Here is a 26,293-nt window from a genome sequence, read left to right as displayed (position 1 = left end):
TAAGTCCATGTTATTCAGTTAGCACGAGCTAATTAGATTCACTAGCCGAATAAATCTTCTATGCCCGTTCCCCACCCATTGCACGCTCCAGCAGAAAAAAAATTAGGAAAAAAAATATATAAATAATGAGTGATTAGCGTATGTAAATAGGCAAATTACTGCAAAAAGCTTTAATGCGTTTTGCAGTACAACTTTTTGGCATGCCAAAGGGCCCCAGTATTTTCTATGAGAAGTTAAACAGCACAGAATTTGCACTCAGATCATGCCAACAGACTATTTTTAGTGCATCCATAGGAACCAGCTCTGTGGTGCTCACTCAGTTCCTTCCTTGTGTCCAGGGAGGGGCAATTTCTATTGTACATTATTTGGCTTTCAATCATTCAAAAATGTTGCCATCTATGACACAAACCATGACGTGGATAATGTGGGTTGATATATATATATAATTATTTTTTTACTAGCTCTTGGTGCATTGTTAGTTTTGACTTTGCATGTACTTGTTCACTCTTGCCTTGATCAACAGCGCCTTTGTTTAGCGATGGGGGTGGAGAATACGTGGCTGTTCAGTCTGGCCAGAGAAAGCCTCTTTTGTGCGCTTTATTTCAGCTGTGGTGAAATCCGTCCCTGCTGACCGCTTCTGGGCTGACGCCTCGCGCACGCACACTAGACCTGGAAAGATGTAGTCCGACATTTTCAGAACTGCCCCTGGCGCGCCTTGCAGAATGAAGGTCTTTATCGCTTTTGAAGGCATCTGTGAATCCTTCAATGTTCTCCCCGACCAGACAGTGCAGTCTGTGAAGCAGCTGATCAAGGTAGGTGCTCAACGCTGGAGCAAATTCTCTCCTACTGGTTCTCGGATGTTGCTTTAGGCTGTTGAAATTTAGCAACAAATGTTGGTCTATTAAAATAATATGAGCAGCCTCTGACTTCTTTCAGATTTTGTTCTAAAATAATGAGGGGAAAAGAGTTTACATGTAGAAAAGATTTTGGTTTTGTTTATAATCATATTTATTTTTTGTGTTTTTTTTTTTTTTGTTTCCTTTTGAAAGTAAAGGGCAGTGCTTCCACACTGCTTCAGTTTTATATCTGTTCCTCTGCATGGAAAACTCTATGGTTTTAATTCTCTCTTTTTTTTCAATCTTTTTATTGAATATTTCAAATAGATAAAGGAACAATTAGAACTATCAGGAAATGCCAATCCATATCAAAATAACAGCCAGACATGTCATACAAAGAAGAGATGATAATGATGATAGTGATAGTGATAAAAAGAAAAAGTTAATAGACATGCATGTCTGACAAAACACTTGTTTAGACCGGTATGAAATCCTAATTGTGGTTTTAATTCTCATAGGAAGTTTTGTTTGTGTTTTCATGGTGACATAAGCAAAGACCCCCATTTTCCCATTTTGTTTTTAAAGATGTCATCACTGAAAACATGAGTTTGAAAACAAGTACACTTCTCCCTCCGTATCCGCGGTTTCCGTATCTGCGGATTCGCTTATTTGCGATTTTCGGCTGCTGACTCCGCCCCCTAATTTTCGTCACTGAACCCGGCGTTTCACATTGGAAATTGCTGCTCCCGGTGGTTCCTGAAGGAAGTCGCTGCTCCCGGAGTTGTACGGAGCAAATCGCAGGTCGGCTTATCACGGTTTATTATCTTTCTCAGGTCTATTTTACTGAAAAACCGCGAATAATATGCAAAAAGTTATTTGCGGTTTTTTCGGTATTCATGGCTATGTTCTGCCCGGTTCATAGACAACAACGCGGAAGACAAAGGCGCGCATCGACAACTGAGCGCAAGACGGAGGCGCGCGCCGAAGTAAATTACTGTTTTTAGGGGCTCTGATGGGGGGTTTTGTTGGGGAGCACCCCCAGTTTACTTACTACAAATCGCGCCGGGGTTGGGGGAATTGTAACCCCCCACATTTTACTGTAAACTTAACTTTTTCCCTAAAAACAGGGAAAAAGTGAAGATTTCAGTAACATTTTGGGGGTTACAACCCCCTAAACCCCCCACAACGCGGCGCGATTTGTATTAAGTAAAGTGGGGGGGTTCCCCCCCACCCACCCCCCGTCGGAGCCCTAAAAACAGTAATTTTCTTCGGCGCACGCCTCCACGCTGCGCTCAATTGTCTGCTCGTGCCTTTGTCCCGGCGCGCTTTTGACCTGACACCGTTCTGCCCGCATCCCCCGCAAATACGGAGGGAAAAGTGTAGCATTAAAACAAATGATTTTGAAAATCACATAAGAAAAACTGCCATCCACCGTCCACCTGCACATTGAAATTACAAATGAGATAGGCTTGTTCAAATATTAGCAGAGCTTAGGACAGGCTGCACCAGGATACCAGTGGACTGGCTCCTGAACCTGGCAGCTGTTGTGCATAGCTGCCTCATTTTGCACAAAAGCTTCCATGACTGTACATGCATGATTTCTTTTTAAAAAAATAGATTTTATTGCATTTTTAAAGTTAACAATAGAAGCACATATAAGATATGTAAGCAATATACGATATATAGATAGTTACTTAAATATGCGGTCAAGCTTCAAACTATACAAAAATGCAAAAAACTCAAAAGCGGTTACAGAAATTATCAAAGGGTGCCCAGGTTTTTTACAAAAGATTTACAAGATTTTAAAGCGATAATATTTTCATATTTCCGTATAGAGCACACATAATAACTCCATTACTCACTAAAATTAAGTTTAGTATTATCTTTCCAGTTACAGATTATAAGATGAGTGGCAGTAGCGAGGAGAATGTTAAAAAATTTATTTTGATTATTGTGAATGATAATATTAGGGTTAGAGCAGTGTTTCGCAAACTGTGTGCCTCCTGAGATTCCAAGTATGCTGCGGCTCACAGAGGAGGAAGAGAAGCACTGGCCAGCTGACTTGCCTCTCGCCGTGTATCTCCCTGGATCTTACCTTCCGCGTCCTCTCCGCATCCCTGGAACAGCAGCGGCAGCTCAGTGTGCTTTTAACTTGGTCACAGAGCTGCCGCGAGGATTAATTTAGACGCGGTTTTCATCAACAGCCTCAGGCCCTTTGCTAGGCCGGCCCATTTCAATGATGCGACTATGAAATTATGAAAAGGGTAAAAAATTAACACTGTTCAACATGCATGATTTCTAAACTTGTCAGCTGGTTGTTATAAAAAAAAAACAATAAACCCCAAACTGAAATATGACAGTTGTTTCTTAAGCACTAAGGGCCCGATTCTCAAAAAAGTTGCAGAAAGTTAAGCATTGGCAGGCACCTAACTTAAGTGTTTTAATTGGTTTTAAGTGGCACAATGATTGGTTGTGTCATTAAAAACCAATTTTAAAAACTAGGCAATGTTTGTTTGTTTGTTTGTTTTTTTAAATAATATCTTTATTCGAACTCCAGCAAGGTTAAAAACTAGGCAATGCTAGGTGGCCTCCCGGACCAGCTACTGAGTCCATGATGTCTAGTGGCATGCTTAGGAGTGGCGCCGGATTTCGGCATCATTAAGCGCTGCTGTCTGCAATTCTGCAAGGGCCCTAGATGCTAGAAATGTAGACCTGTAAAGCCCTGGCCTACATTTCCAGCATCTAGAGTCTTCTGATTTTGTAAGTGGTGTCTGTCTGTGATTGGCATATGGCAGGTGCTCGTTTTCTTTCAGAATCAGCCCCTAAGGGCCTTCAAGTATGGAAGAAAGGAATTTCTTGTTATTGATGGACTCAACATGGGCTGTGTTTAGGTGCAACCACCTGCTTCAAGGGTCAACCAATGTAGTCCATTCACAGATCTAACAACGCTCAAGAATAGAACACAGTGGCTGACAGATCTTCTGAAGATTCATTAGTAGGAATATTCAGTATCAATACTGTGTTCCTTGTTTGGACATTATTAGATTTATGAATTAACTAACTTGGTTGACCCCTGCCACAGGCGGTTGTGCCGAAACAAGGTCCATGTCAGGTTCATCAATAAAAAGAAATTCCTATGGACTATAATTTAAAATCCCCAGTCTGTTTGGATACATCCATCTTTAGCATTAACTTTTAACATTCAACTTTCTTCCATTTTTCTGCTTTCTTCTCAAAATCGATCTACTTTTCCATGTCTTCCCTTCCCATCTATCCATGTGTAACATCTCCTCCCTCTTTCTTCTCCCCTATTCCCATCTATCCATAAGAAGCATGTCTTCTTATCTCTTCCCTGCCGCACCCATTCCTGTGCACCATCTCCATGATGATGGGAGAGGAGTGAGGTAGAGATGTATGGGGAAGAGAGAGATGTCAGACCACTGGAATGGGAAGGAGAGAGAGAGATACCAGACCATGGAATGGAAGGGAAAGAGGGGAGAGAGAGATGCCAGACTGCAGGGAGGAGAGATACCAAACCGCAGAAAGAAGAGGAGAGAAGGAGAGAGATGTTAGGCCTCGGGAAGAGGGAAGGAAGGAGATAGAGATGCCAGACAATGGGAAAGGAGAGAGATTCCAGGCTATGGGAAGGAGAGGAGAAAGATGCCAGACCATATGAGGGGGAAGGGGGAAGACAGAGTTGTCTGACCATGGGAGAAGGATGAGATGGTACACAGGGATGGATTGGCATATGATCAAAGTGCCAGGTTTTGAAAAGCCATCAGGACCCCCAGACATGTCTGGGGAAATCCAGGCGTCTGGTAACCCTAGGAAGGATAGACTGACTTATACATGTCATAGAAACATATGACAGCTTTGGCCTGCCCCTGCTTTTCTCTCTTAGGCAGTGGCTTACTTCCTGGGCAAAAACTTGCCAGCACACTTCAGTATACCACACGGGAACCACTGAACTAACAATCTGACAGGCCTCCCAAATATTTGGGGCCTAGGCACATTCCTAATTTGCCTATATCTTCCCCTGGCCCTGGTTTTGCCTAACATTTAAACTTTTGTATACATTTTTCTCTTTTAGGACTATTTCCATATTGAGCTGTCAAATGACAAACAGGGTCGGAGATATCTGGAGCTGAGGTACGCAGGAGCAGTCCTGAAAGATGACTGGGTCCTTGTTGATGTAGGAATCACACTTTGTTCAACCATTAAATGCATCATTAAGGTATGACAAAGATGGATTGGCCTTAATTGCCTGGTAATCTCATAAATATTCGCTACTTTGCAGAACCAGACATTCAGCTAAATGTAACGTTACAATAAGCAAGCAACTTTCATGTCCAGCTTGTACATTAAAAATGAGTGCTGGGGAGGAGAGAGACCTGTGAATTCCTATATATATTGATTGGGAAATGTTAATAAATAATAATAATAATAATAATAATAATTTTATTTCTTGTATACCGCTATACCGTGAGGTTCAAAGCGGTTTACAGTATAGATACCATAAATATGCAATAAAAATTGAAATAAATGAAAAAAGGTACTTAGAAATTCCCTAACTGTCCCGAAGGCTCACAATCTAGCTAAAGTACCCAAGAAAAATAATTTTTAGATAAAGCAGATAAAATAGCTAAAGACATAGATACAATATATCAGATATTATTTTTGGATATGTTACATAGGAAATTATTTCTGATTACATTTCATAAGACATAACATTACATAGGAATTACATAACATAATAAATTACATTTCATGGGAAAATTAATTCTGGTAACATTGCAAAAAGCTTATCTGATTTTCATAAAATGTTAAGTAGAAGGTTATAGTGAAAGATAATATGGATTAAGTTGATTATTTGGAAAACCTGTTGCTTATTAGGATATTGTGAGGATGATACCAGGGAGTAGACTATACATGGGAATGTTATAAAGAGAGTAGGCGAAGGAGGAGTTTAAGTAGGTTGAATATACTTTAAGAATAGGAAAGTTTTGATAATATGAAAAAAGAAACCCGCTAATCTAACAAATGTTTATATTTATTTTTAGGAGGAAGATAAGCCAGCTCTCTTTGTTTATAATGCTGTCACCAGGAAAACTATTCCTATTTTAGGGAATATATATTTCCTCACTACAACAATATCAAAACTGAAAACTCTGCTAACTCTGAAATGTGGATTTCCCATTGGTGTTTACTGTCTCAGGACATCGCAGGGAAAAGAGATGTACAATTGCAATACATTGAATGACTACAAAATTGATCTAGGTATAAATTACAGAGCCATTCCTGTGCTTTATAATCAGAAGCATTTTCACTGACTTTATATTATTAAAGGGTCAGTTTTACATGCAGACCAGGGCTTTTTAAAAATTGAGTTACATGGTGGAATATCATGCCACTTGTAAGCATTTCCTGAGGCATAGTTTGGGCAGAGCAGAGATGTACACACTTATTTTATATAATACGTGCGCATGGGGTTTTACTAATTTGCATGGCTGGATCAGAAAATGGGCGATCGAGGGGAAAAACATGCGGTGGGCTGTTTAGTGAATCGGGTCGGTTAGCAGCAATCATTGCTAAACCTGTGAAAACAGGTTTAGCGACAATCGATGACTTTAGTGAATCTAGCCCTTAGAGTACTGCGTACAATTCTGGAGACTACACCTTCAAAAAGATATAAACAGGATGGAGTCAATCCAGAGGGCGACTATTAAATGGTCAGTGGTCTTCATCATAAAATGTATGGGCATAGACTTAAAGATGTCAGTGTGCAGTACTCCCACAAAATTTGCGGGGATTCCGTTCTATGAACACTCACGAATATCGAAAACCGCGAATGTGGTTTTGAGTCTGTAAAAAGGCAGGAGAGGCAGCTGGGGCGCCGATGGGTCCAGTAAATCATACTCAGTATGTTCCGACCGTCTGGCAAAAGGCTGGAGACGACAGCTGGGGTGCCGGCAGTCATTTGTGGCATGCTCCCACCGTCTCTTCTTGTTACTAAAGTCATGCTACAGCAATCAGGAGCAACTTTGACACGCAGCTCCTGATTGGTATAGCCTGACTTTAGTACAGGAAGAGGCGGTCGGAGCATACCGCAAATTACTGGGTCAACGATTTGCGAACCATGAATTCACAGGGGAACACTATATATATTTTGAAAGAAAGGCAGAAGAGGGGAGATATGATAGAGACATTTAAATACCTCTGTGATATAAATGCACAGGATGTGAGTCTCTTAAAAGAGAGCTCTGGAATGAGGAGGCACAGGATGAAAGTGAAAGAGGACAGACAGTGGCATAGCGAGGGTGAGAGGCACCCAGGGTGGTTGTGTTCTTCCCCCGCCCTCTTCTCTGCCCCCCCATACACTCCTTCCCCGCCCCTCCTGCCATGCGCGTGTGCCCCTTCCCGTCCTCCATATCTCTTTAATGTTCCTGGCTCAAGCAACAATCCAATCTGCTGCTCGCGCCACTGTCGGCTCTTCCTCTGACGTCACTTCATAGGTGAAGGCCCAGGAAGTGACATCAGAGGAAGAGCCGCCGCTAGGGTGAGCAGCAGGTTGGGGTTGCTTCTCGCACCATGAATGTTAAAGAGGTATGAGGGAATGAAAGTGGTGGGGGGCACGCGCGCAATAGTGGGGAGGTGGGGAAGGAGCGGGAACAGATTCAAAAGTAACATTTTGCCATATCTTCAACAACTGCATTGGCTACCAGTCGCCTTGAGAATACAATATAAAGCAGTAATGATTTGCCATCAATTCTTGTATGGAAACATACCAAAATTGTTTAAAAATAATATGCTTAGCTATACACCAAACAGATTACTACGTTCTGAGAATTAGCTCTACTGAAGACAAATGTTAACCCAAGGCTTGTTGAGACTGGCAAAATGACTTTTTGCTGTGCAGGAGTTCAAATATGGAACACCCTTGTAGGCCGAATACGAAACTGTAGTCAAAAGGGCATGTTTAGAAAATTACTCAAGACACAATTATTTGTAAATGCCTTTTTTAGCCAATAATTAGCCAATAATTTGTAGATGCTTTTTTTAGCCAGTTGATGAATTATTCATGATTTTCATTATATAAGCTTTGGTATTAGTTTGTAGATATGATTTCTGAGAATTGTTTGTGTGTCTGTTTTATTATGTTTTTACAAAATTATGTATGTAAAGTATGTAAACTGTTTAATTTTAAACGGCATTAAAAAAAAAAAAAAAGAATAAGAATACTTCTTCATACGGTAGAAAGGGTAGTAAATTTGTGGAACAGTCTCCTGGTGCAGGTGGTAGAGACAAAAGACTATCTGAATTCAAGCAAGCTTGGGACAAGTACATAGGCTTTCTTAAAGAGAGGAGGGGGATAGTTGATGATATGTATATACAGGCTGGATACTCCATTTGGTTTTCAGATGTTTGTATGTTTCTATTGAATGGAATAGCTTTGAGTCGAACATTTCCATCAACCCCAGTTCATTGCTTAAGAGATCTAATGCAAGATTTACTAGATTACTAAAAAAAACCCAATAATTTTTATATTCCAAATAGTGTAGGATTTTTTTAAGCATTTGTTGTTTTGTTTTGTTTTGAAATACTGGAAACAATTGTTGATCTTTTTGCTTAATGGAACATATGAACTGCCCTTATCTTACTGGTGAGATAAGAAACAGAGAGAATGCAACCAGTGGAATAATCTGTCTGTCACTCCTGGATGTATCATTATTTCGTTTACTCTGCTTCTTTGTGGTTAAGGATCCAGAATGAGTGATAATGTGCTAATGTTTATAGAATGAGTGAAAACAATGTATATGTAGAGTGGCTTACAATCACTCTACATCAGTAGTCTCAAACCTGCGGCCCGCCAGGTACTATTTTGAGGCCCTCGGTATGTTTATCATAATCACAAAAGTAAAATAAAACAGTTTCTTGATCATATGTCTCTTTAGCTATAAATTATAATATTATTAAGGCTTAGCCAAAATGAAAGATTTATAAACTATAAAGAGTTTTACCTCATGCAAAATTGTCATTTCTTTAATAAGACATTAAATATTTTTTTTTGAGGCCCTCCAAGTACCTACAAATCCAAAATGTGGCCCTGCAAAGGGTTTGAGTTGGAGAGCTGCACGGGAACGGGGACGACGGGAATCCCGCGGGACCCGCGGGTTCCCCTTTCGGGTCACGGGGATCCCGTGGGGACGCCCCCTAGGGTCACGGGAATCCCATGGGGATGCCCCCTAGGGTCGCGGGGATCCCGTGGGGACGCCTCCGAGGGTAGCGGGGTTCCTGCGGGGCTGGATGTACTAAGTCGCGCGGCTTTTCTCCCTACCTGCTCTGCTTGCAGCACAGAGCCGAACGGAAGTCTTCCCGACGTCAGCGCTGACGTCGGGAAAACTTCCGTTCGGCTCTGTACTGCAGGCAGGGTAGGTAAGGAGGAGTAGCCTCGCGGCTCGAGTGGCTACCAAGGAAGGGGGGCGGTCCGCCCCGCCCCGGGTGCAGCACAGCCGGCCAGGTCCCCTTACTTTTGTGGCGCTAACCCGACCGACCGACAACAGCCCTGGTCCGACAAACCTCCCTGCCCTTAACCGCGAATCTAAATTACCTTCTTATAGCAGCTGTAAGAAGGAAATTTAGATTTGCGGTTAAGGGCAGGGAGGTTTGTCAGACTGGGGCTGTTGTTGGTCTGTCGGTCGGGGAAGTGCCACAAAAGTAAGGGGACCTGGCCGGCTGTGCTGCACCCGGGGCGGGAGAGAAGGAGGGGGGGAGAAGGACGCTGAAAGCACTGGGGAAGACAAAGGGGTGGAGAAGGACGCTGAAAGGCCATGGGGAAGACGGGGGGGGGGGAAGGACACTGAAAGTATTTGTGGAAGACAGAAGGGGGAGAAGGACGCTGACAGGACATGGGGAAGACGGGGGGAGAAGGACGCTGAAAGCACATGAGGAAGACAAAGGGGTGGAGAAGGACGCTGAAAGGACATGGGGAAGATGGGGGGGGTGGAGAAGGACGCTGAAAGGCCATGGGGAAGACGGGGGGTGGGTGGAGAAGGACGCTGAAAGGCCATGGGGAAGACAGAGGGGGGAGAAGGACGCTGACAGGACATGGGGAAGATGGGGGGGGAGAAGGACGCTGAAAGGAAATGGGGAAGAGAGAGTGAAGAGAAGACGCTGACAGGGAAGAAGACAGAGATGCCAGACTATGGGGGGAGCGGAGGGAAGAAGATGGGTGCCAGACCAATTTGGAAGGGGGGAGAAAGGGAGAGGCACAGTAACAGAGCAAATGGAAGACGCAGAAGGAAGAGAGACAGTGGATGGAAGGAACTGAATGAGAACATGAGGAAAGCAGAAACCAGGCAACAAAGGTAGGAAAAGAATTCTATTTCTTTTTTTCTTTTTTTTTGCTTCAGGATAAAGTAATATATTAGTTGTGTTGATAAAAATTTATAAACAAAAGAGGCTCTGGTAGAAACCCGTTTACAAAGTATGTATTCTTCCCAATTAATATTTCCAAATTAATAAAGTCTTTTTGCTTATTTGTAAATGGGTTTCTACCAGAACCTTTAATTCAGTAGCATAATTAAATGAAATAACTATTTCTGAAATTTATAGGGACGGGCGGGGACGGAGGGGATTCCTCACGGGGACGGAGGGGATTCCTCGCGGGGACGGGTGGGGACGGGTGGGATTCCTCACGGGGACGGGTGAGACTTTGGCGGGGACGGGTGGGATTTCTGTCCCTGCGCAACTCTCTAGTTTGAGTTTGAGACCACTGCTCTACATATTCAAAGACTCAGGCTTTCCAGTCTGACACATCAAGCAGTTGGCATTTTTGGTGTGCTTTATGGTTAATTGGCTTCATTGCCACAGTCAGAAATACTGGAGCAATGGTGAAAGCGAAGTTACTTACCTGTAACGGGAGTTCTCCGTGGACAGCAGGATAAGTCAGCCCCACTTTTGGTGACTCTCCAGCTGCGGGTGCGGAGGGTGTAAGAGGACGGGGTCCCCGTCGGGGATGGTCCCCTCTGCGTCCCCGCTACTTTGCTGCGGTAGGGTGAGGCTGCATAAATGTCAGATGAGGGACAGAGACAAAGCCCCAGTTACTGAGACCAGTCAGAGGTTATGCGTTGTAAACAATAGGAACTTTATGTTGGTCCTTAGAACTGGACCAACACTCCCTTTCTTTTTTTTTTTTTTTTTAATCTACCAATATGGTAGAGTATGTATCTCAATAACAGATAGCGATTATAACAAATATATATCAATAACGTGGTGTTTGAGTAACAATTTTTTTTTTTTTTTTTTTTTGATTGTGCAAATTGTGCCAACATAGCAGAATATAAGCTGTCTAACAATCTTTTCTGTCTGATTCAGACAGATCAGATAGTCCTGTTCATCTAGTCCAGGTATTGGTGTCTTTTGCTGTGTCTGTTTTGGTCACCATTCGTAGTGTGTTGAGACCAAAGTCATTGGAGGTCTGTTTTCGGGCGATCCAGGCAATAGTGTCTGGTGAGGGTGTGTGGGGTAGACCATGTGGCTGCTCTGCAAATGTCCTGAAGTGGCATGATGCTGAGGTTTGCCAATGTTGCGGCCATGGCTCTTAGTTGGTGTGCTGTGGTCTTTCTCTCAAGGGACACTCCCTCTTGCTCGTAGCAGGAGGCAATGCAGTTTGAGATCCAGTTGGATATAGTGCCACTGGTGTTCCTGGCTTGTTGGGGTCAAAGAAGACAAATAGTTGTACTGCCTTTCGCTAGTGTTGCATTCGTTAAATGTATAGGCGAAGTGCACGGGTGCAGTCCAAGATGTGTAGGAGTTGTTCCGTGCTGTTGGTATGTGGTCCCGGGCAGAAGGAGGGGAGCACTATCAATTTGGTTTACATGGAAAGATGAGACTACCTTAGGTAGGAACTTTGGATGAGTTCTCAGCACTGCTTGATCATGAAGGATCTGTGTGTCTGGTGGGTATGTCACCAGGGTCTGTAGCTCGCTGATACGCCTTGCTGATGTGATGGCAATAAGCAAGACTACTTTCCAGGTGATGAATTTGATTGGCGCATCCTCCAATGGCTCGAAGGGATGCGTTGTTACCCTGCGGAGGATGATGCCCAGGTCCCACGCTGGCGGTGGGCGGGGGGTGCAGGTTTATAAGCCCTTTCATGAATTTGGACACTAGTGGGTGTGTGGCTAGGGTCCTGTCCTCAATGCGGTTGCGGAACGCTGATATAGCGCTCAAGTGGACTCTTATGGAGGATGTTTTCAGGCCTGCTGTGGATAAGTCAAGTAAGTATTGAAATACTACTGGGATCTGGCAGGTGAGTGGATCTTCTCCTTTCGAGACACACCATATGTGGAATCTTTTCCACTTGCGCCTGTATGATTTCCTGGTTGCCGAGCGTCTGGCTGCTCGCAGTACCTCGGTCACCCCGGTTGACATGTGGAAAGGGTCCAGGATTAGCTTTTCCACATCCATGTTGTCAGTGTTAGTGCTTTCAATCTGGGATGCAGAGTTTGTCCCTGGTCCTGGGTGATGAGGTCCGGTCGCAGTGGTAGACTGATTGGCGGCTGTGTGCCGACATCTGGTATAGGCAGGGGAACCACACCTGTCTCGGCCAGTGGGGCGCAATGAAGATCACTGTGGCTGCCTCCTGCCTGATCTTCTGTAGCACTCTGTGGATGAGTGGTATGGGGGGAAAAGCATAGAGCAGGCGTTCCCCCCAATGTATGGAGAAAAACGTCCCTGGTTTGACTGGTATTGTGCCGGTCTTTTGGAGCAGAATTGAGGGCACTTCTTGTTGTCCTCTGCGGCGAGGAGGTCCCTTGTTGGGAGGCCCCATTTGGGAAGAGATCCTGGGCTACCTCCAGATGGAGGGACCATGCGTGGGGATCCAGCTTTCTGCTGAGGCTGTCCGCCAGGGCGTTGTTCAGGCTCGGGAGGTAGGTGGCATGGATGAGAATATTGGTTGGTAAAGCAAATGTCCAGATTTTTTTGGGCTTCCCTGCAGAGGGTGAGTGAGCCCGTGCCTCCCTGCTTGTTGATATAGAACATTGCCACCTGATTGTCTGTCTGGATCAGTAAGGTCTTGTTGGAGATCCAGGGAGCAAAGGCTTGTAGGACATTCCCAATTGCCCTGAGTTCTAGCGGGTTGATGTGTTGTTTGGCCTCGGAGGGTGACCAGGGGTTCTCAGATGGAGGAGGTGGGCTCCCCACCCCTGTTTTGAGGCATCTGTGGTGAGTGTCAGTTGGTGTTGTGGCTGCTGGAAAAGCTTGCCCGTGTACAAATTCTGTTGTTGTGTCCAACACTTGAGGTTGTTGCGAATTTTCTGATCCATTGGGACTCTGAGACAGAGGCTGTGTGTGTTGGTTCCAATTCTTTCTGAGGAACCACTGAAGGGGTCGCATGTGGAGTTTGGTGCGTGGGACAACATGCATGGAGGCTGCTTGATGGCCCAGGAGGCGTAGTATTGTTCTTGCTGTGAATGTGTGTGTCTCTGATATTTGCTGAACCAGTTTTTTGTATTGCTTGTCCCCTTGAGTGGGACAGAAAAGCTACATTCAGGGGCGTGCAGATCCTTGCCCCAATGAATTCTATTGATTATGCTGGTTGTAGCATGGATTTTTTTGGTGTTTACCCCTGGGATTGCAGGAGTGACATCGTTGTATTGACTGCTGTTGTCGTTTTCCAGGCTGATGGACCCCCCAGCAGCCAGTCGTCCAGGTAAGGGAACACGCATATGGCGCTCTTGCGGAGGTGTGCCGCTGCTACCATGACATATTTTGTGAAGACTCTCGGTTTTATTGCTCTTGCTTGAAGGAGAGCTTTGATTTCTCTGAGGATGAGTTCTTTGGTGGGTTGGCTGGCGGGTGTGTAGCACCCATTTTTCTGTTGTTATCTTCTCCCAGGCTTTGTTGAATGCGGAGAGGCGGCCCCCAACAGGGGTGGAGGGCCTTGTTGATGAGTCAAAAGCGGTGGTGGAAGTAGCTGGCTTCTGCTGATTTCCCTCCCTCTGGCGCTGCCTTTGCTGGTAAGGGGCGCTGCAGGGTTGTGCTTTCTGTGGGACGACTCTCTTGTCTGGTTGTCGAAGCGCCTTACGGTGTTATTTTGTCGGCGACAGTGGTTGGTGCTAAGCCGCCTTGATGCCGGGGTTTTTTACGAAGCCATCTGAGGAGAGGGTTTGGAGAGTTGTGCAATTGGCTTTCATTATGTCCACTGTTTCCGTGACTTTGTCTCCGAATAAGTTCTCCCCTGAGCAGGGTGCATCTGCGATACGCTCATGGGTGTCCTCGCATAGGCCCAATGCCTGCAGCCATGCCAGGCGTCTGGATGCTATGGCCACTCCGGCCGTGCGGGCAGATGTTTCAAATGCATCAAAAGTCGCTTTTATCATGTGTTTTTTGCATTCCTCCATATCCTGTAATATGGGGACTATGCAGGCTTTTCCCTCGGGGTGTAGCGTGTCTAGGGTTTCCTCTATTTTCCTCCGGAGGGCATCATTGTACAGGGTAAGGTGGAACAGGTGAGAGTCAATTTTGGCATTCAGTATGGAGCCATGGTGGACCTTTTTGGCGGTAGCGTCCAGGGTCCTGTGTTCTTTGCCCGGAGGGTCGTTGGCCTGCAGGCGATTGCTCTTAGCTTTCTTAAGGGCACTTTCTACTATGATGGACTGGTGAGGGAGCTGTGGTTTGTCAAACCCCAGTGCCTCGCTGATCTGGTATTTTTTGGTCTAGCCTCCTGGACACAGCCTGGCCTGACCGTGGGGTTTTCCGGATCTGGTCCTGGCAATCTAGTAGCATTCTGTGAGCTGGTAGTGCGACTATGGCCTTTTGCAACTTTAGGTATTTCAGCAGTCCCGGTGCTTCTTCTGTCGCCTCTAGCACCTGTATTGGGGTGAGTGCCAGCTTGGAAACTACCTTCTGGAGAAACTTTGGATAAGTGAGGTCCTCCGCCGGCATGTTGGACTGTGTTGTCCCAGACGCATGCTCTGTGTCTGGGGTGTCTTGGGTTGTTGATGTGTGTGGGCTGCCCCGTGTTGAAGCATAGCTTTGCTGGTAGCGCCCACTGCGTTCGGAGGCATAGCCGTCTGTGGCTGGAGAGTGTGATGCGGCTGTTTCTGCTCCCTGCCTCCATGTTGCCGGTGGTTGCAGTATCTGTTCTGCATTCGGTGCTGAGCTCTTGCTCTGCGCCCTTTGCCCTGAGAGTTGCTGTGCGATGAATCTGTTGAAAAAGTCTAACAATTGTCTGTGAGCGGTAGGAGTGGTCAGTTGGCGTGGCTGGATGTTGGGATCTGCGGCCGATGCACGTGGGTGGTCAGCTGGCTGATGGGGACTGCCCCTGCTCCTGCGATCTTTCGACCTTCTGCGCCTCCGCCGTCTTGGTGAGGCTGCTGCTGATGATGATGAAGAGGAGGGGGAGGAAGATGTTCTGTCTCCTTCATGTTCCCTCCTTGCAGGTTCTGGTGTGTTGGCTCCTGTGAGGCACATTGTCCTGTGCCTTTAGGTGTGCAGAGTTCTTTTCCATGCTTGCAAAGGCACTGTCTGTATCCAGGCTTGCCTTTTTGCTGTGTCTGTGCCTTTAAGGGGGCGGGGCCCAGTGCACTGATATCATCCTGGGATGAGATCGAGGCAGTTTGAATCTCGGGGCTGCAGGCATAGCATGGCTTTAATGGCCGCATGGCTTCGATTTTGAAATCGGAGCAGTCCCGAGTTGGTGCAGCTGGAATGGCCGGCGGAGGGGATAGGAGACCCTCGGCCATTTTTGCCACTGTCTGCACTTCTATGCTCTACCCTAGGCCATGGAGCAGCCGTCGGGGAGCTATCCTGTAGTCGGAAAGTTTCAGGAGCAGTCTACTCTGATTTTGCTGGGCTTCCTGAGGCATCAGGTAAGCAGGGGCTGCTTTTTGGCTGCATTTTATTTTATTTTTTTCTCTCTTCCTTCGCTGGTCTTCCCCCATGGTGTGCAGCTTTTGGAGCCGATTTCTTCTAGCCCTCTGAGACATTTTTAGGCACTGAGGGCAGGCTGCCATGAGGTGTGCTTCTCCTAGGCAATGGACACACACCTCATGGGGGTCCAAGGAGCTCCTTTTTCGTTTGCAGTCCGGGCACTTCTTGAAACCTGGTTTTCCTGCAGACTTTTCGTTTTTTTGTTTTGCCATTCTTCTTCTTTTCTTTCTTTCTGGGTTTTTTGTTGTTGTTGTTGGGTTTTTTTTTTGTTTTTTTTTGAATGGAGAGCTGTGATCCGTCCGTTTGGGAAGGGCGGATTAACTAAACTGGATTAGTGAGGGACAGCACAGGTATATATAGGGCTACCTACACATGCTCAGATGAGGCTCCTAAAGCCTCACCTGAGCTCTGGGAGAGCAAATCCGAATTGGGAACGTAGATGACGTCATCAAAAGTGGGGCTGACTTATACTGCTTGTCCATGGAGAAACCTTAGTTCATGGCATCCTCAGACTGACCAATCGCAGTGCAGAGTTGATTCAGGCAGTGTTATGGCTGGTGGAATCTGAAACATGAATATATAAGTTGCCGGTTTTTTGTAGTGTCATGACTGTACCTTTGTCTATTCAGAAGACATTTCACAAACCAAGAAATAAGTCCAATAAAATATGCTCGTATATGTGACCTACCTTAGAAATTAGAGAAGGAGGAAAAGACTTCATTTGTTTCAAGCATTTTTTGCACATTCATGCTTTTCAAATGAATTTACTGGAGCTGCAATGCTCCTTATTTTCTTCTCATTTTTTTAGCTTTTTTATCCATTCAATATAACTTAAATAATCTATATGCAACAACTTAAGCGATGCTGGCTTTTACAAGTTATTACATTACATTAGTGATTTTTATTCTGCCATTACCTTGCTGTTCAAGGCAGATTACAGAAGAGGATTTCCAAGTGCTGATTTATAATGCTTTATAGACATTTGTGTTTTTTAATTTGAGCCTGATAGTATTATACAAATAATATTTCATCGGACTTATTTCTTGGATAGTACAACATACACAAATTACTTGTAGAAAGTCCAAGCCATGGGTAGTTTCATAAAGACATGTAATTATTGTTTCAGCTTCAGTCAGAATGTTTGCTTTAGAATAGATGCCTTGAAACTATTAATTGCCTTATTGACTGGACCTTATTTGCAACTTCCTAGCATACGTTAAAAGACGCAAAGCCTGAAGGAACAAATAGGGAGCAGTTCTTTAATTGAACACCTCCGTTTAAGTGCTCTGATGCCGTGCAGTTAAAGCCTATCCTGCAGCCATAAGGGCTATTGGGGTAGTATATAGGTGGGTCTAGTAGATTCTGAGGGGTGTTTTGGGGGGCTCACCATGACCTATAAGGGAGCTGTAGTGAGATGTTTATGTGAGACTCTTTTTGTGAAGTTTACAGCAGTGCCCTGTAAGGTACCCCACTACTCTGGTGCCATGTCTGGGTGTCCAGTCCATCACTTTTCTGGCCCCTTCCGTGCCCAAAAGGTCTTTTTCTAGGCGTTTGTGACTTGGATAAATTTATGGACGAAAATGGGGTATAAAGATGGATGACTTAGCGGTCTGGACGATCAGACGGCTGGACGTACAGTTAGACGATTAAAAAAAAAAAAAAAAAAATGTCGGACGTATTTTCGAAAATGGACCTTTTCCCATGTCCAACTTTGGGCAACTTGCGACTTAGGCCCTAAATGGATTTAAACGTTTCTTTTGATTATGCCCCTCCACCTAATTTTCTGCAGCTCTCCAAGTACCTACAAATGTAAAATGTGGCCTAGCAAATGGTTTGAGTTTGAGTCCACTGCAGTAAAAGCATATTCACCAGACGAGTACAGCCAGTGTAATTCACTCCAGAACAATCAAGATGTATATTGATTTTGCACCTTGTAGATATTAACCTTAGCCTTGGTCTTAACATTGTCAGGAAAAGGTAAGAGTGAGATCAACATCATTACTGCATTCATTTACTGCATTCACTCCACACCGGTTAGTGGTTTTCATATTCTGATTACAGATGGCAGCGATAGCAATAGAACTTATTATATCTATCATACCTTGATACATTTTTAGAGTCCTTCTGACTTAGAAGGGTAAACTTAATTTCTCTACAACTTCACTCTTACATTCATGCTGTTTCTCAAGTAACTTTGATGCTGTAGTTTGTGCTCTCTGTGAGAATGCAGGTGTTTCTCATATCTACCTTCCCAAAAGTGCAGAATGTTAAAGACATAACGGAAAATGATCACTTTAAAGTTGAATCTCCAGAATTAAAATGCAACCAGTTTCATCTGTTTGGCAGGCACAACGCTTCGCTTGGATGCATGGGACGGGTGGAAAGAATTCCTCAGTGGGTGTATATCTGGACACATATGCAACATTCAAAAATATTTATCAGCAGAGAAACCAGTACTCAGGTACAGTAAACTAAATATATAGCTGGTATTTACTTTTCAGCTTAAATTTCTATGCATTATTCAAATGATACTGTTAATGAGGTGGTAGAATTTTCCTTGAATAATTTAGCTTGCATAATAATGAACTGCTTTTCATGCAGGTATATGTTTTACATCTCATTAGTGAAATCACTTTATATGTCCATACAACTAATACACATCATTCTCACCCTATACCAGAGCTTTTCAAATCCCAGGCGCCATGGTCGCTTTGAAATTGCACCCTGGCACCCGGGATTTCATACCCTTGAAAGAGATTTTATTCCTTCCAACATGGGCCATATTTTGCCTTTGGCTTAATCAGGGTGTGGTCCTATTATATAGAGTTTGATGGTGTTTGTAAAAATTAAAATAATAATTAGAATGTTTGCAAGTGTTATCAAACTCTATACAACAGGATTGCACCCTGATACAACCAAAGGCGAAACATGGCCCATTTTGGGGGCGGATCCTTTTAATCATTTTAGATAAGTGTAAAAACTATAAAACTTATATTGATAAATCTTGCACTGTAACTATGTCAAATTTATCCTGTAAACTACATATTCCCCCATCCCCACCCCTTTTTACAAAAACATAGTACAGTTTTTAATGCCAGCCGTGGTGGTAACAGCTCCAACGCTCAAAGGAATTCTATGAGCATCGGAGCTGTTACTGCCATGGCCAGTGCTAAAACCCGTGCTACGCTTTTCGGGGGGATTATGAATATTAGTATTAGATCCCTAGTATGTGTCAAGTAGGATAAATCTTGTATTTAAGAAACTTGCACTGGAACCATGGCAAATTCTGTTAACTGTATATTATGTATGTCAACCTATAAAACTTTCTGAGCTCTTTGGGGAGAACAGGATAGAAATGAATTAAATAAATACATTAATACTTTTATTAATTTAGAAGTATATGGGACAAGTGAAAAGGTTATATGTAATTTCACAGGTCAGTTTTTTTACTATTTTATTATTTCTCAAATATCTCATACTTAATTTGAGATAATAAAATAGTAAAAAAATTGACCTGTGACGCTACATCATATTAGTAGACATGCTTATTGTGGTCAATGGCAGGCCTAAGCTGGTATGCCTCAATGCACCTTACAATCTGGTATTATTCTATAAGTTGCACTCATTGCTAGATGGAATGCCCATGACACATCTATGTTCCACCCACTGATATAGCTCATTTGCCGTTACATGTTATGGGGCTCATTTAAAAAAAATTCAGACATCCAAAAAACGGCATAAACCAGCATTTTGTCATCCTAATTGCCAGGACATCCAAGTGCCTATTTTTAAAACTGACTTTCTGGATGTTTTGATAGGCTTTCCAGCTGCTGTGCATTCAACATTCAAGGAGAGGGGCATGTTGGAGGGATGTTATGGGTGGGCTTTGGGCGTGTTTAGACTTTGATGTCTTGCAGTAATAATCAAACCTTTCCTAAGACATCCTAGATGGGACTTAGACATTCAGAGCTAGACCTGTTTTAAAAATATCTAAGTGCTAAAAATATATCCAAACTGACTAAATTACCACTGGAGGGATTTAGTAATGACCCCCCCACACACACATACACCCCCCCAGTGGTCACTGACCCCCTTCCACCCCAAGGGCAGGATTAATTCTTCGAGGGCCCCTAGGCACACAAGTACACTGGGCCCCCCAGGGCCTGCCCCGCCCACCCACCCCACCCCCATTTATCTGTTTTCTTATTTACTTTTTTATTTCCACTTATATTTCTTTTTTTTTTAATTCAAAACAAACAAAGATTAGCATACCAGTCTACAGTTTTTCTTCTATGCAACACCCAAACATCTCTGAACAAATCCCACTTCTTTCCCTTCCCACCTACTTACCCAGGACATTAACTCTGAACCCTTTCAATACATATATAAAAGCGTTCAAATATATTGTAAAGCAGTAATACTATCTGAAATATAAGTCTATATTAATAACCAAATTTACATTGCCTAACTGCCTCACACTACATCAGGGGTGTCAAACTCAATCACATAAGGGGCCAAAATCTGAAAAAAAGGCTAAGTCGTGGATCAAATTTTTAATTAAGATACTTAGGGGTCCTTTTATTAAGGTACGCTAACTGCTTTTGCGCATGCTAAATGTGCACCTTAATAAACGGACCCCTAAGTGACTAAGGCTTAGTCTTAGCAGACATACAGGGTTACAACATCTCCAACCCCACACCGGCTCTGTGGTGTAAACAAAATAAATATTGTAATCACAAAACAGAAAATAAAATTATTTTTTCTACTTTTTGTTGGTCCCAGGCTCTGGTTGTCTTCTGATAACTCGCTTGCCAGGGTCTCCTGCCCATTTGTCGTTTTCTTCTTTCTCCGTGCTAACCATCCATCTTCCATCTCTGTCCTCCCCTTCCGTTTCCCTTCCCTCCCTCGGAGGTCTGGCATCTTTCCTTTTTTTCATGTCCATATCCGCAGCTTCGGCAATGGACCCCACCATCCCAGATCCACCATCTGTCCTTTTCTCAACTACCCTTTCATCCAGCATCTCTCCCTCCTTCCCCACCAACCCAGTGTCCATCATCTCTCCGTTTTTCTTCCCAACTACCCTGTCCTATGCCACTTCCAGAAACTGTATGCCTCCCCCTTCCATCTTTCCCTTCATCCCCACTAGTCTGGCATCCATCTTCTTCCATTCCCTCCTCCAATGATCTGGCATCTCTTTCCTCTCCTCTTCTTCCCTTCCCTCTCCCACACCCACAACCCCATGGTCTGGCATTTCATTCTCTTCTCTCTCTTCCCCCCACTTCCATCAGCATCTGCCCCCTTTCTTTCCCTCCAGCCTAAATCCATCTAGTATCCTTCCCCCTTGTTTTCTCCCTTTCCCTACACACCAATTCCATCAACATTAGCCCCCTTTCTTTCCTTCCAACCTAATTCCATCCAGTATCCTTCCCCCTTTCCCTACACACCAATTCCATCAGCATATGACCCCTTTCTCTCCCTCCACCAACCTTTCCACACTGTAACGGCAACGGGCCCCCCTCTTCCCTCCACAGCAATGGGCCCCCACCCGACAACAACGCTGCCCCCCCCAGTAATGGGCCCCCACCCGACAACAACAACGCTGGCCCTCCCCCCCAGCATCGACCGACGGCAATGCAGCCAATGAAGCTCGAAGAAGATCCTGCGATGACTGCGTCTGCTGATCCATCCTCCTCCGACGTCACTTACTTCTTCCAGCAGATGCAGTCATCGCGGGATCTTCTTCAAGCTTCATTGGCTGCATTGCCATCAGTTGATGCTAAGGGGGAAGGGCCGGCGTTGTTGTGTCAGGTGGGGGCCCATTGCGTGGAGGGAAGAGGGGGAGCCCGTTGCCATCTGGTATGTTGTCCTTCAGCGGACCCCATGACTATTTCAGGCCCTAGGCATGTGCCTAGTTGGCCTATTGGGTAATACGACCCTGTCCACCCCTCAAAATCTGAATGAAACAGTGCATACCTATCTCTAGAACAGCAGCACCTGGTATGTGAATTCTAGTAGAGCATCACACAGGTGTCTTAAGTAGCCTGATGGGTGGGAGAACCCAAACACATAAGCCTCTCTAATCACTATCCCCCTCTTTTACTAAGGCGCACTAGCTATTTTAGTGCACGCTAAATGCTAATGTGTCCATAGAATATATTTACGGTGGAAAGTGTGAGCCCACCAAAACCCTATTATATTGCGATATAGGTGCCACCTGCAGATATAAGAGCTATAGTGATGGTAGACAGGTAGGTATAGTAGGTTTGGTGGAGTTTTGGAGGGCTTACTATACACTATAAGGGGGTTATGGTGAGATGTACTTCTGGCACCATTTATGTGAAGTTCACAGCAGTGGCCTCTAAGGTGCCATACTGCTCTATTGGCATGTCTATGTGCCCACTCTTTTACAATGCTCGCCCGTCCCATATCCAAATGGTCTGGATTTGGAAGTTTTGAACTTGGGCATTTTTTGATCAAAAATGGCCAAAATATGTAGGTGTCCTAAGGTTGGATGTCCTAATGGACAAGACATCTAATTAGGCAATCTTTGAAAAAATTTTGAACATCTAGCGTTTTAGAAAATGGACATCTTGCAGAATTTGGATTCTGGATGTTCTTAGGATGTCTAAAGTTGGACTTAGACGCACTATCGAAAATGGCCCTCCACGCATCTAGTGCGCCAATTTTATAGAAGAGTGCCTAGTACATATGCATGTAAAAATATCTATTTATGATATCATTCACATGTGCAAATGCACCTATTCTATAAATTAGTGTAACCAATTGGCACCTAAATTTACGTGCTCTTTTTAGAATTACCCTTTTAGTACTTAGGCCCTACCATTTGCACATTTGTGACCGTCTCTAAGAAAAAAATGACTAAAAGTAGTTGAGAATGGCTGATTTTTCATGTCATGGATCCATAAGCAGTCTGCAATAGTTACATTTTTGAACTTCTGTACATTTTTTTTAATGTTTTCACATAAAAAGATGGTGTTTGGACAGTTCTTTTACAAATTGTTTGCTCTAACAAATTTAATTAAAACAGAATATTATTGTTTCTGGTGACTTTAGTCACTTTTTTTCTCAGATTGTCACATTGAGTTTGACAGAACATTACCTTACTATGTTCCTCTTTGTGGTCCTTTTAACAAATATGTATGTACCTGGTGACATTTGTAAAGGGCACCAGCACCATCAATCTTAAATTACATCAGATGACAGGTGAGGGGAAACCACTACAAATTAAAAATCTGCAAGCTTTAGCATCATCATATTCATTTCATTAGTGAATATGGTTTGTACCGTTATTTGAATGATTCAGGTATCAGCAGAAAGTGGCTCTTTATATGGCAGCATTTTTTGGCCACTGTGAACTTGCCAAGTGGGTTCTGAAGCTGGGAACAAGAGCAGATGAAGCAGTTGGTGTTCATCCTTACCGAGAATGGTGCTGTGAAACAGATCACCCAGATATCGCAAAATGCCCAATCCATGCTGCTGCTGAAACAGGTCAGCTTCTGATACTAAAGACATTCATTAATTGCAATATTCTGTGCTTAGAATGCCAAAACCCACTGGGGCATACACCACTGAAAATATGCATCAAACACAAACATAAGGACTGCGTTCGATATTTGGTCATGAAATTGTGGTCCATGGTTTCTTATCCTAAGCTTTCTCTTCCAATGAAGATCTACATTAAAATAAAAAGATGGCTCTACGTGGCACAAAAACATGCCCTTGCCAAAAAGTGGTTTTCTCGAACTACAACATTCAAAACTCGGGTTGGGGACACTGTTCTTGTTGATGGCTTCTCAGAGCCTAAAATGACCTCAAAAGGACTTTGCAAAGCCACAAGAAAGATTACAGAGAGCAAGTCTTACAAGCTGCCAGCCCTACAAAATGTCAAACATCCTGGGGTTAAATCTGATCGTGGAGCTGCAACTGTGCAAAGCCAAAATATGCAGGATTTCAATCTACCAGCAATAGAGCACACCAATCTTGAGCCACAGGAGAAGATAAGAATGGTCGCCATGACAGAGAATGACAATATGCTGATGGCACAAATCCCTCTTCCCCCAGTTTCCAGCATCACTGCTCTACGACCTCAATATTATTCTGTACCTAAAGTAGCGTTCCTTATCGACTCTTCCCTACAGACTTTCTCACAGCATAGTGGAAGAACACCAAGGGAGAATGCGATATATTGCTTGTCTCTTGCCAGGTACAGTTTTATGTTTTATTTTCTTTGAGTATCTTTAAATGGATAAATGCTCAAATGGACAGTCAGTGTTAATTTTAAATGCCAGCTGCAGTATTTCAATTTATGTGTATTCGGCACCAATAAATTGGTACAATCCTGGGCTGATGCAGGGCCTTGAGCATCTGCGCATGCTCAAGGCCTTCTGGCGCCCACCCTCTCCGAGAATCTCAAGAGAATCTTGGACTGGGTGGAAGCCAGAAGGCCTTGAGCATGCGCAGATGCTCAAGGGCCCGCAGCAGCCCAGCATAGATCAGCAGCAGGCGTGGTAGGCTCTTTCGGCACCGGCATGCATATGTCCTGTGGGTTGGTTCGTGCCGGTGTCCGCTCGAGGTAAGGGTTTGGGGGTGGGCTGCGGGGAGGGTGTGAAGCCGGTTCCCGGGGTGGGAGCGAGCAGTGTCAGTGGCCTCAGGCGGGGTTGGGGGTATTTTTGGGATGTGGAACAAATCATCCGAGTTTCCCTTATTTTCTATGGAGAAACTCGCTTTGATATACGAGCACGCTTCTGGAACGAATTATGCTCACAAACCAAGATACCACTGTAATGATAATTGCTAGGTGGTGGCGGCAGCGACATTTAGGTGAGGTGGCTGGGGTGAATTTAGGCTTATACTGCAGTTCAATCATTTGTGCTCTCATGATCAATTCAGTGCTCCAAACTAACCACAAACCCTAGATCCACTATTTAAAAAAATAATAATAAATGCCATTCCAAATAAATGTCTACTACAATTTAAGGAAACAAAATAATGATATTATCCTTTTTTTAGTGAATTTAAAGAAAAACCTTGGCTTCGACAGTTAGAAATGGCGAAGACTCTGGCCAAGAAGATGGTCTGCAGACCTGTGCGTTAAAGATGGCACTGAAGATATGATTAAAATTAAAAGGAAATGGTATATTAGAAAGACTTAGATGGTCTTTTAGGGGCGTTATCAAAAAACTAAGATGTCCAAAAAACCACCTAAGTCGGCACTTGGACGTTCTAATTGCCAGGACATCCAAGTGCCAATTTTCAAAACTGTTTTCCTGGATGTCTAATGAGATGTTTTCCCTGCTGTGTGTCCAGAGTTCAAAGGGGTGTGTTATGGGTGGGCTTAAAGCGTGCTTAAACTTGGATGTTTTGCAGCGATAATTGAACCTTTCCCAGGATGTCATAGACAGAACTTAGACCACTGGAGCTAGACCTGTTTTAGAAGTGTCTTAAGTGCCACAAATTGACCAGATGACCACTAGATGCATGAAGGTATGATCCCTCTACATTTCTCCAGAGGTCACTGACCCCCTCCTCCTCCCCAAATATCTTAATAAAACAGTCCATAGCTGTCTCTAGAGCAGCAGCATCTGGTATAGGGAAGCCTAGTACAGCAGCAAGCAGGTGTGTGGAGTTACTTGGTAGGTGGTGTAGGGAACCATATAGAGGGGGAGCCAGGCCTATATCTCACTCTATCTACTACATTAATGGTGAAATTGTGAGGCCACTAAAACCCTACTATACTGCCATATAAGTGGCACCTGGAGGAATAAGGGCAAATGTGGATGATAGACAGATGGGTATAGTGGGTTTGGGGAGAATTTTAGAGGGCTCACTATACACTATAAGAAAAATATGGTGAGATTCACATCTGGCACTCTTTATGTGAAGTTCACAACAGTACCCTCTAAGGTGTCCTACTACTCTGTTGGCATGTCTGTGTGGACAGTCCATTACAGTGCTGGCCCCTCCCACATCTAAATGGCTTGAGTTTGGATGTTTTGAACTTGAATGTTTTTGTGGTCTAAAATGACTTAAAAAGTTAGACGTCCTGTTGTTGGCCAGCCTGGATTATCAAAAACTTTGAACGTCTAGCACTTCCTGTTTCTATTATTTAATTGAAAGTGGCATCTGCTTGCATTACATTTCACATGTGATATCATGTGCTGTCACAGCAGTCACAACTCTCTGTATTCTTGGAAACAGTTGTATATCTCCTGACAATTGTCATCTCGATGTACCATTTCACTGCTGTTGATATCCTACTTTTCACAATATGACCTTGTCATGTTTGGATTATTAAACATTCTTAAAATGTCTCTTCTGTCATATGTTCTTTCTTGTTACATGTATATGGGAAACAGCTGTTTGCATATTTTCCAATGTTTTTAACAGTGTCTGGCCTGTTTCATAGTTTTTATGTCACCCTAATTTGTAACATTCTTTGTAAATCGCATTGAAGTAAGATTTTGCGATCAAATCAAAATTTTATTAAACTTGAAACTTGA

General features: G+C 43.9%; 1 protein-coding gene across 1 annotated transcript; it reads left to right on the top strand.

Annotated features, from left to right (window-relative positions):
• Positions 1–496: 496 nt before the first annotated feature.
• Positions 497–26,293, top strand: ANKUB1 (ankyrin repeat and ubiquitin domain containing 1). The gene is made up of 6 exons (XM_033959114.1): positions 497–812; positions 4,927–5,070; positions 5,897–6,113; positions 18,120–18,234; positions 23,098–23,997; positions 24,804–26,293. The coding sequence occupies exons 1-6, from the start codon at positions 723–725 to the stop codon at positions 24,886–24,888; spliced, it is 1,551 nt and encodes a 516-aa protein (XP_033815005.1). The 5' UTR covers positions 497–722; the 3' UTR covers positions 24,889–26,293.

This window comes from Geotrypetes seraphini, chromosome 9 (assembly GCF_902459505.1).
Source record: "Geotrypetes seraphini chromosome 9, aGeoSer1.1, whole genome shotgun sequence".
Lineage (NCBI taxonomy): Eukaryota > Metazoa > Chordata > Amphibia > Gymnophiona > Dermophiidae > Geotrypetes > Geotrypetes seraphini.
This window is presented reverse-complemented; position numbering and strand designations above follow the sequence as displayed.

What these genes read in the sequence shown, in the direction of transcription:
- ANKUB1 (XM_033959114.1), top strand. Translation starts at nt 723, where the DNA reads ATGAAGGTCTTTATCGCTTTTGAAGGCATCTGTGAATCCTTCAATGTT. An exon ending in CTGTGAAGCAGCTGATCAAG is followed by an intron (nt 813 to 4,926) that starts GTAGGTGCTCAA and finishes TTTCTCTTTTAG; the next exon opens with GACTATTTCCATATTGAGCT. An exon ending in CCATTAAATGCATCATTAAG is followed by an intron (nt 5,071 to 5,896) that starts GTATGACAAAGA and finishes ATTTATTTTTAG; the next exon opens with GAGGAAGATAAGCCAGCTCT.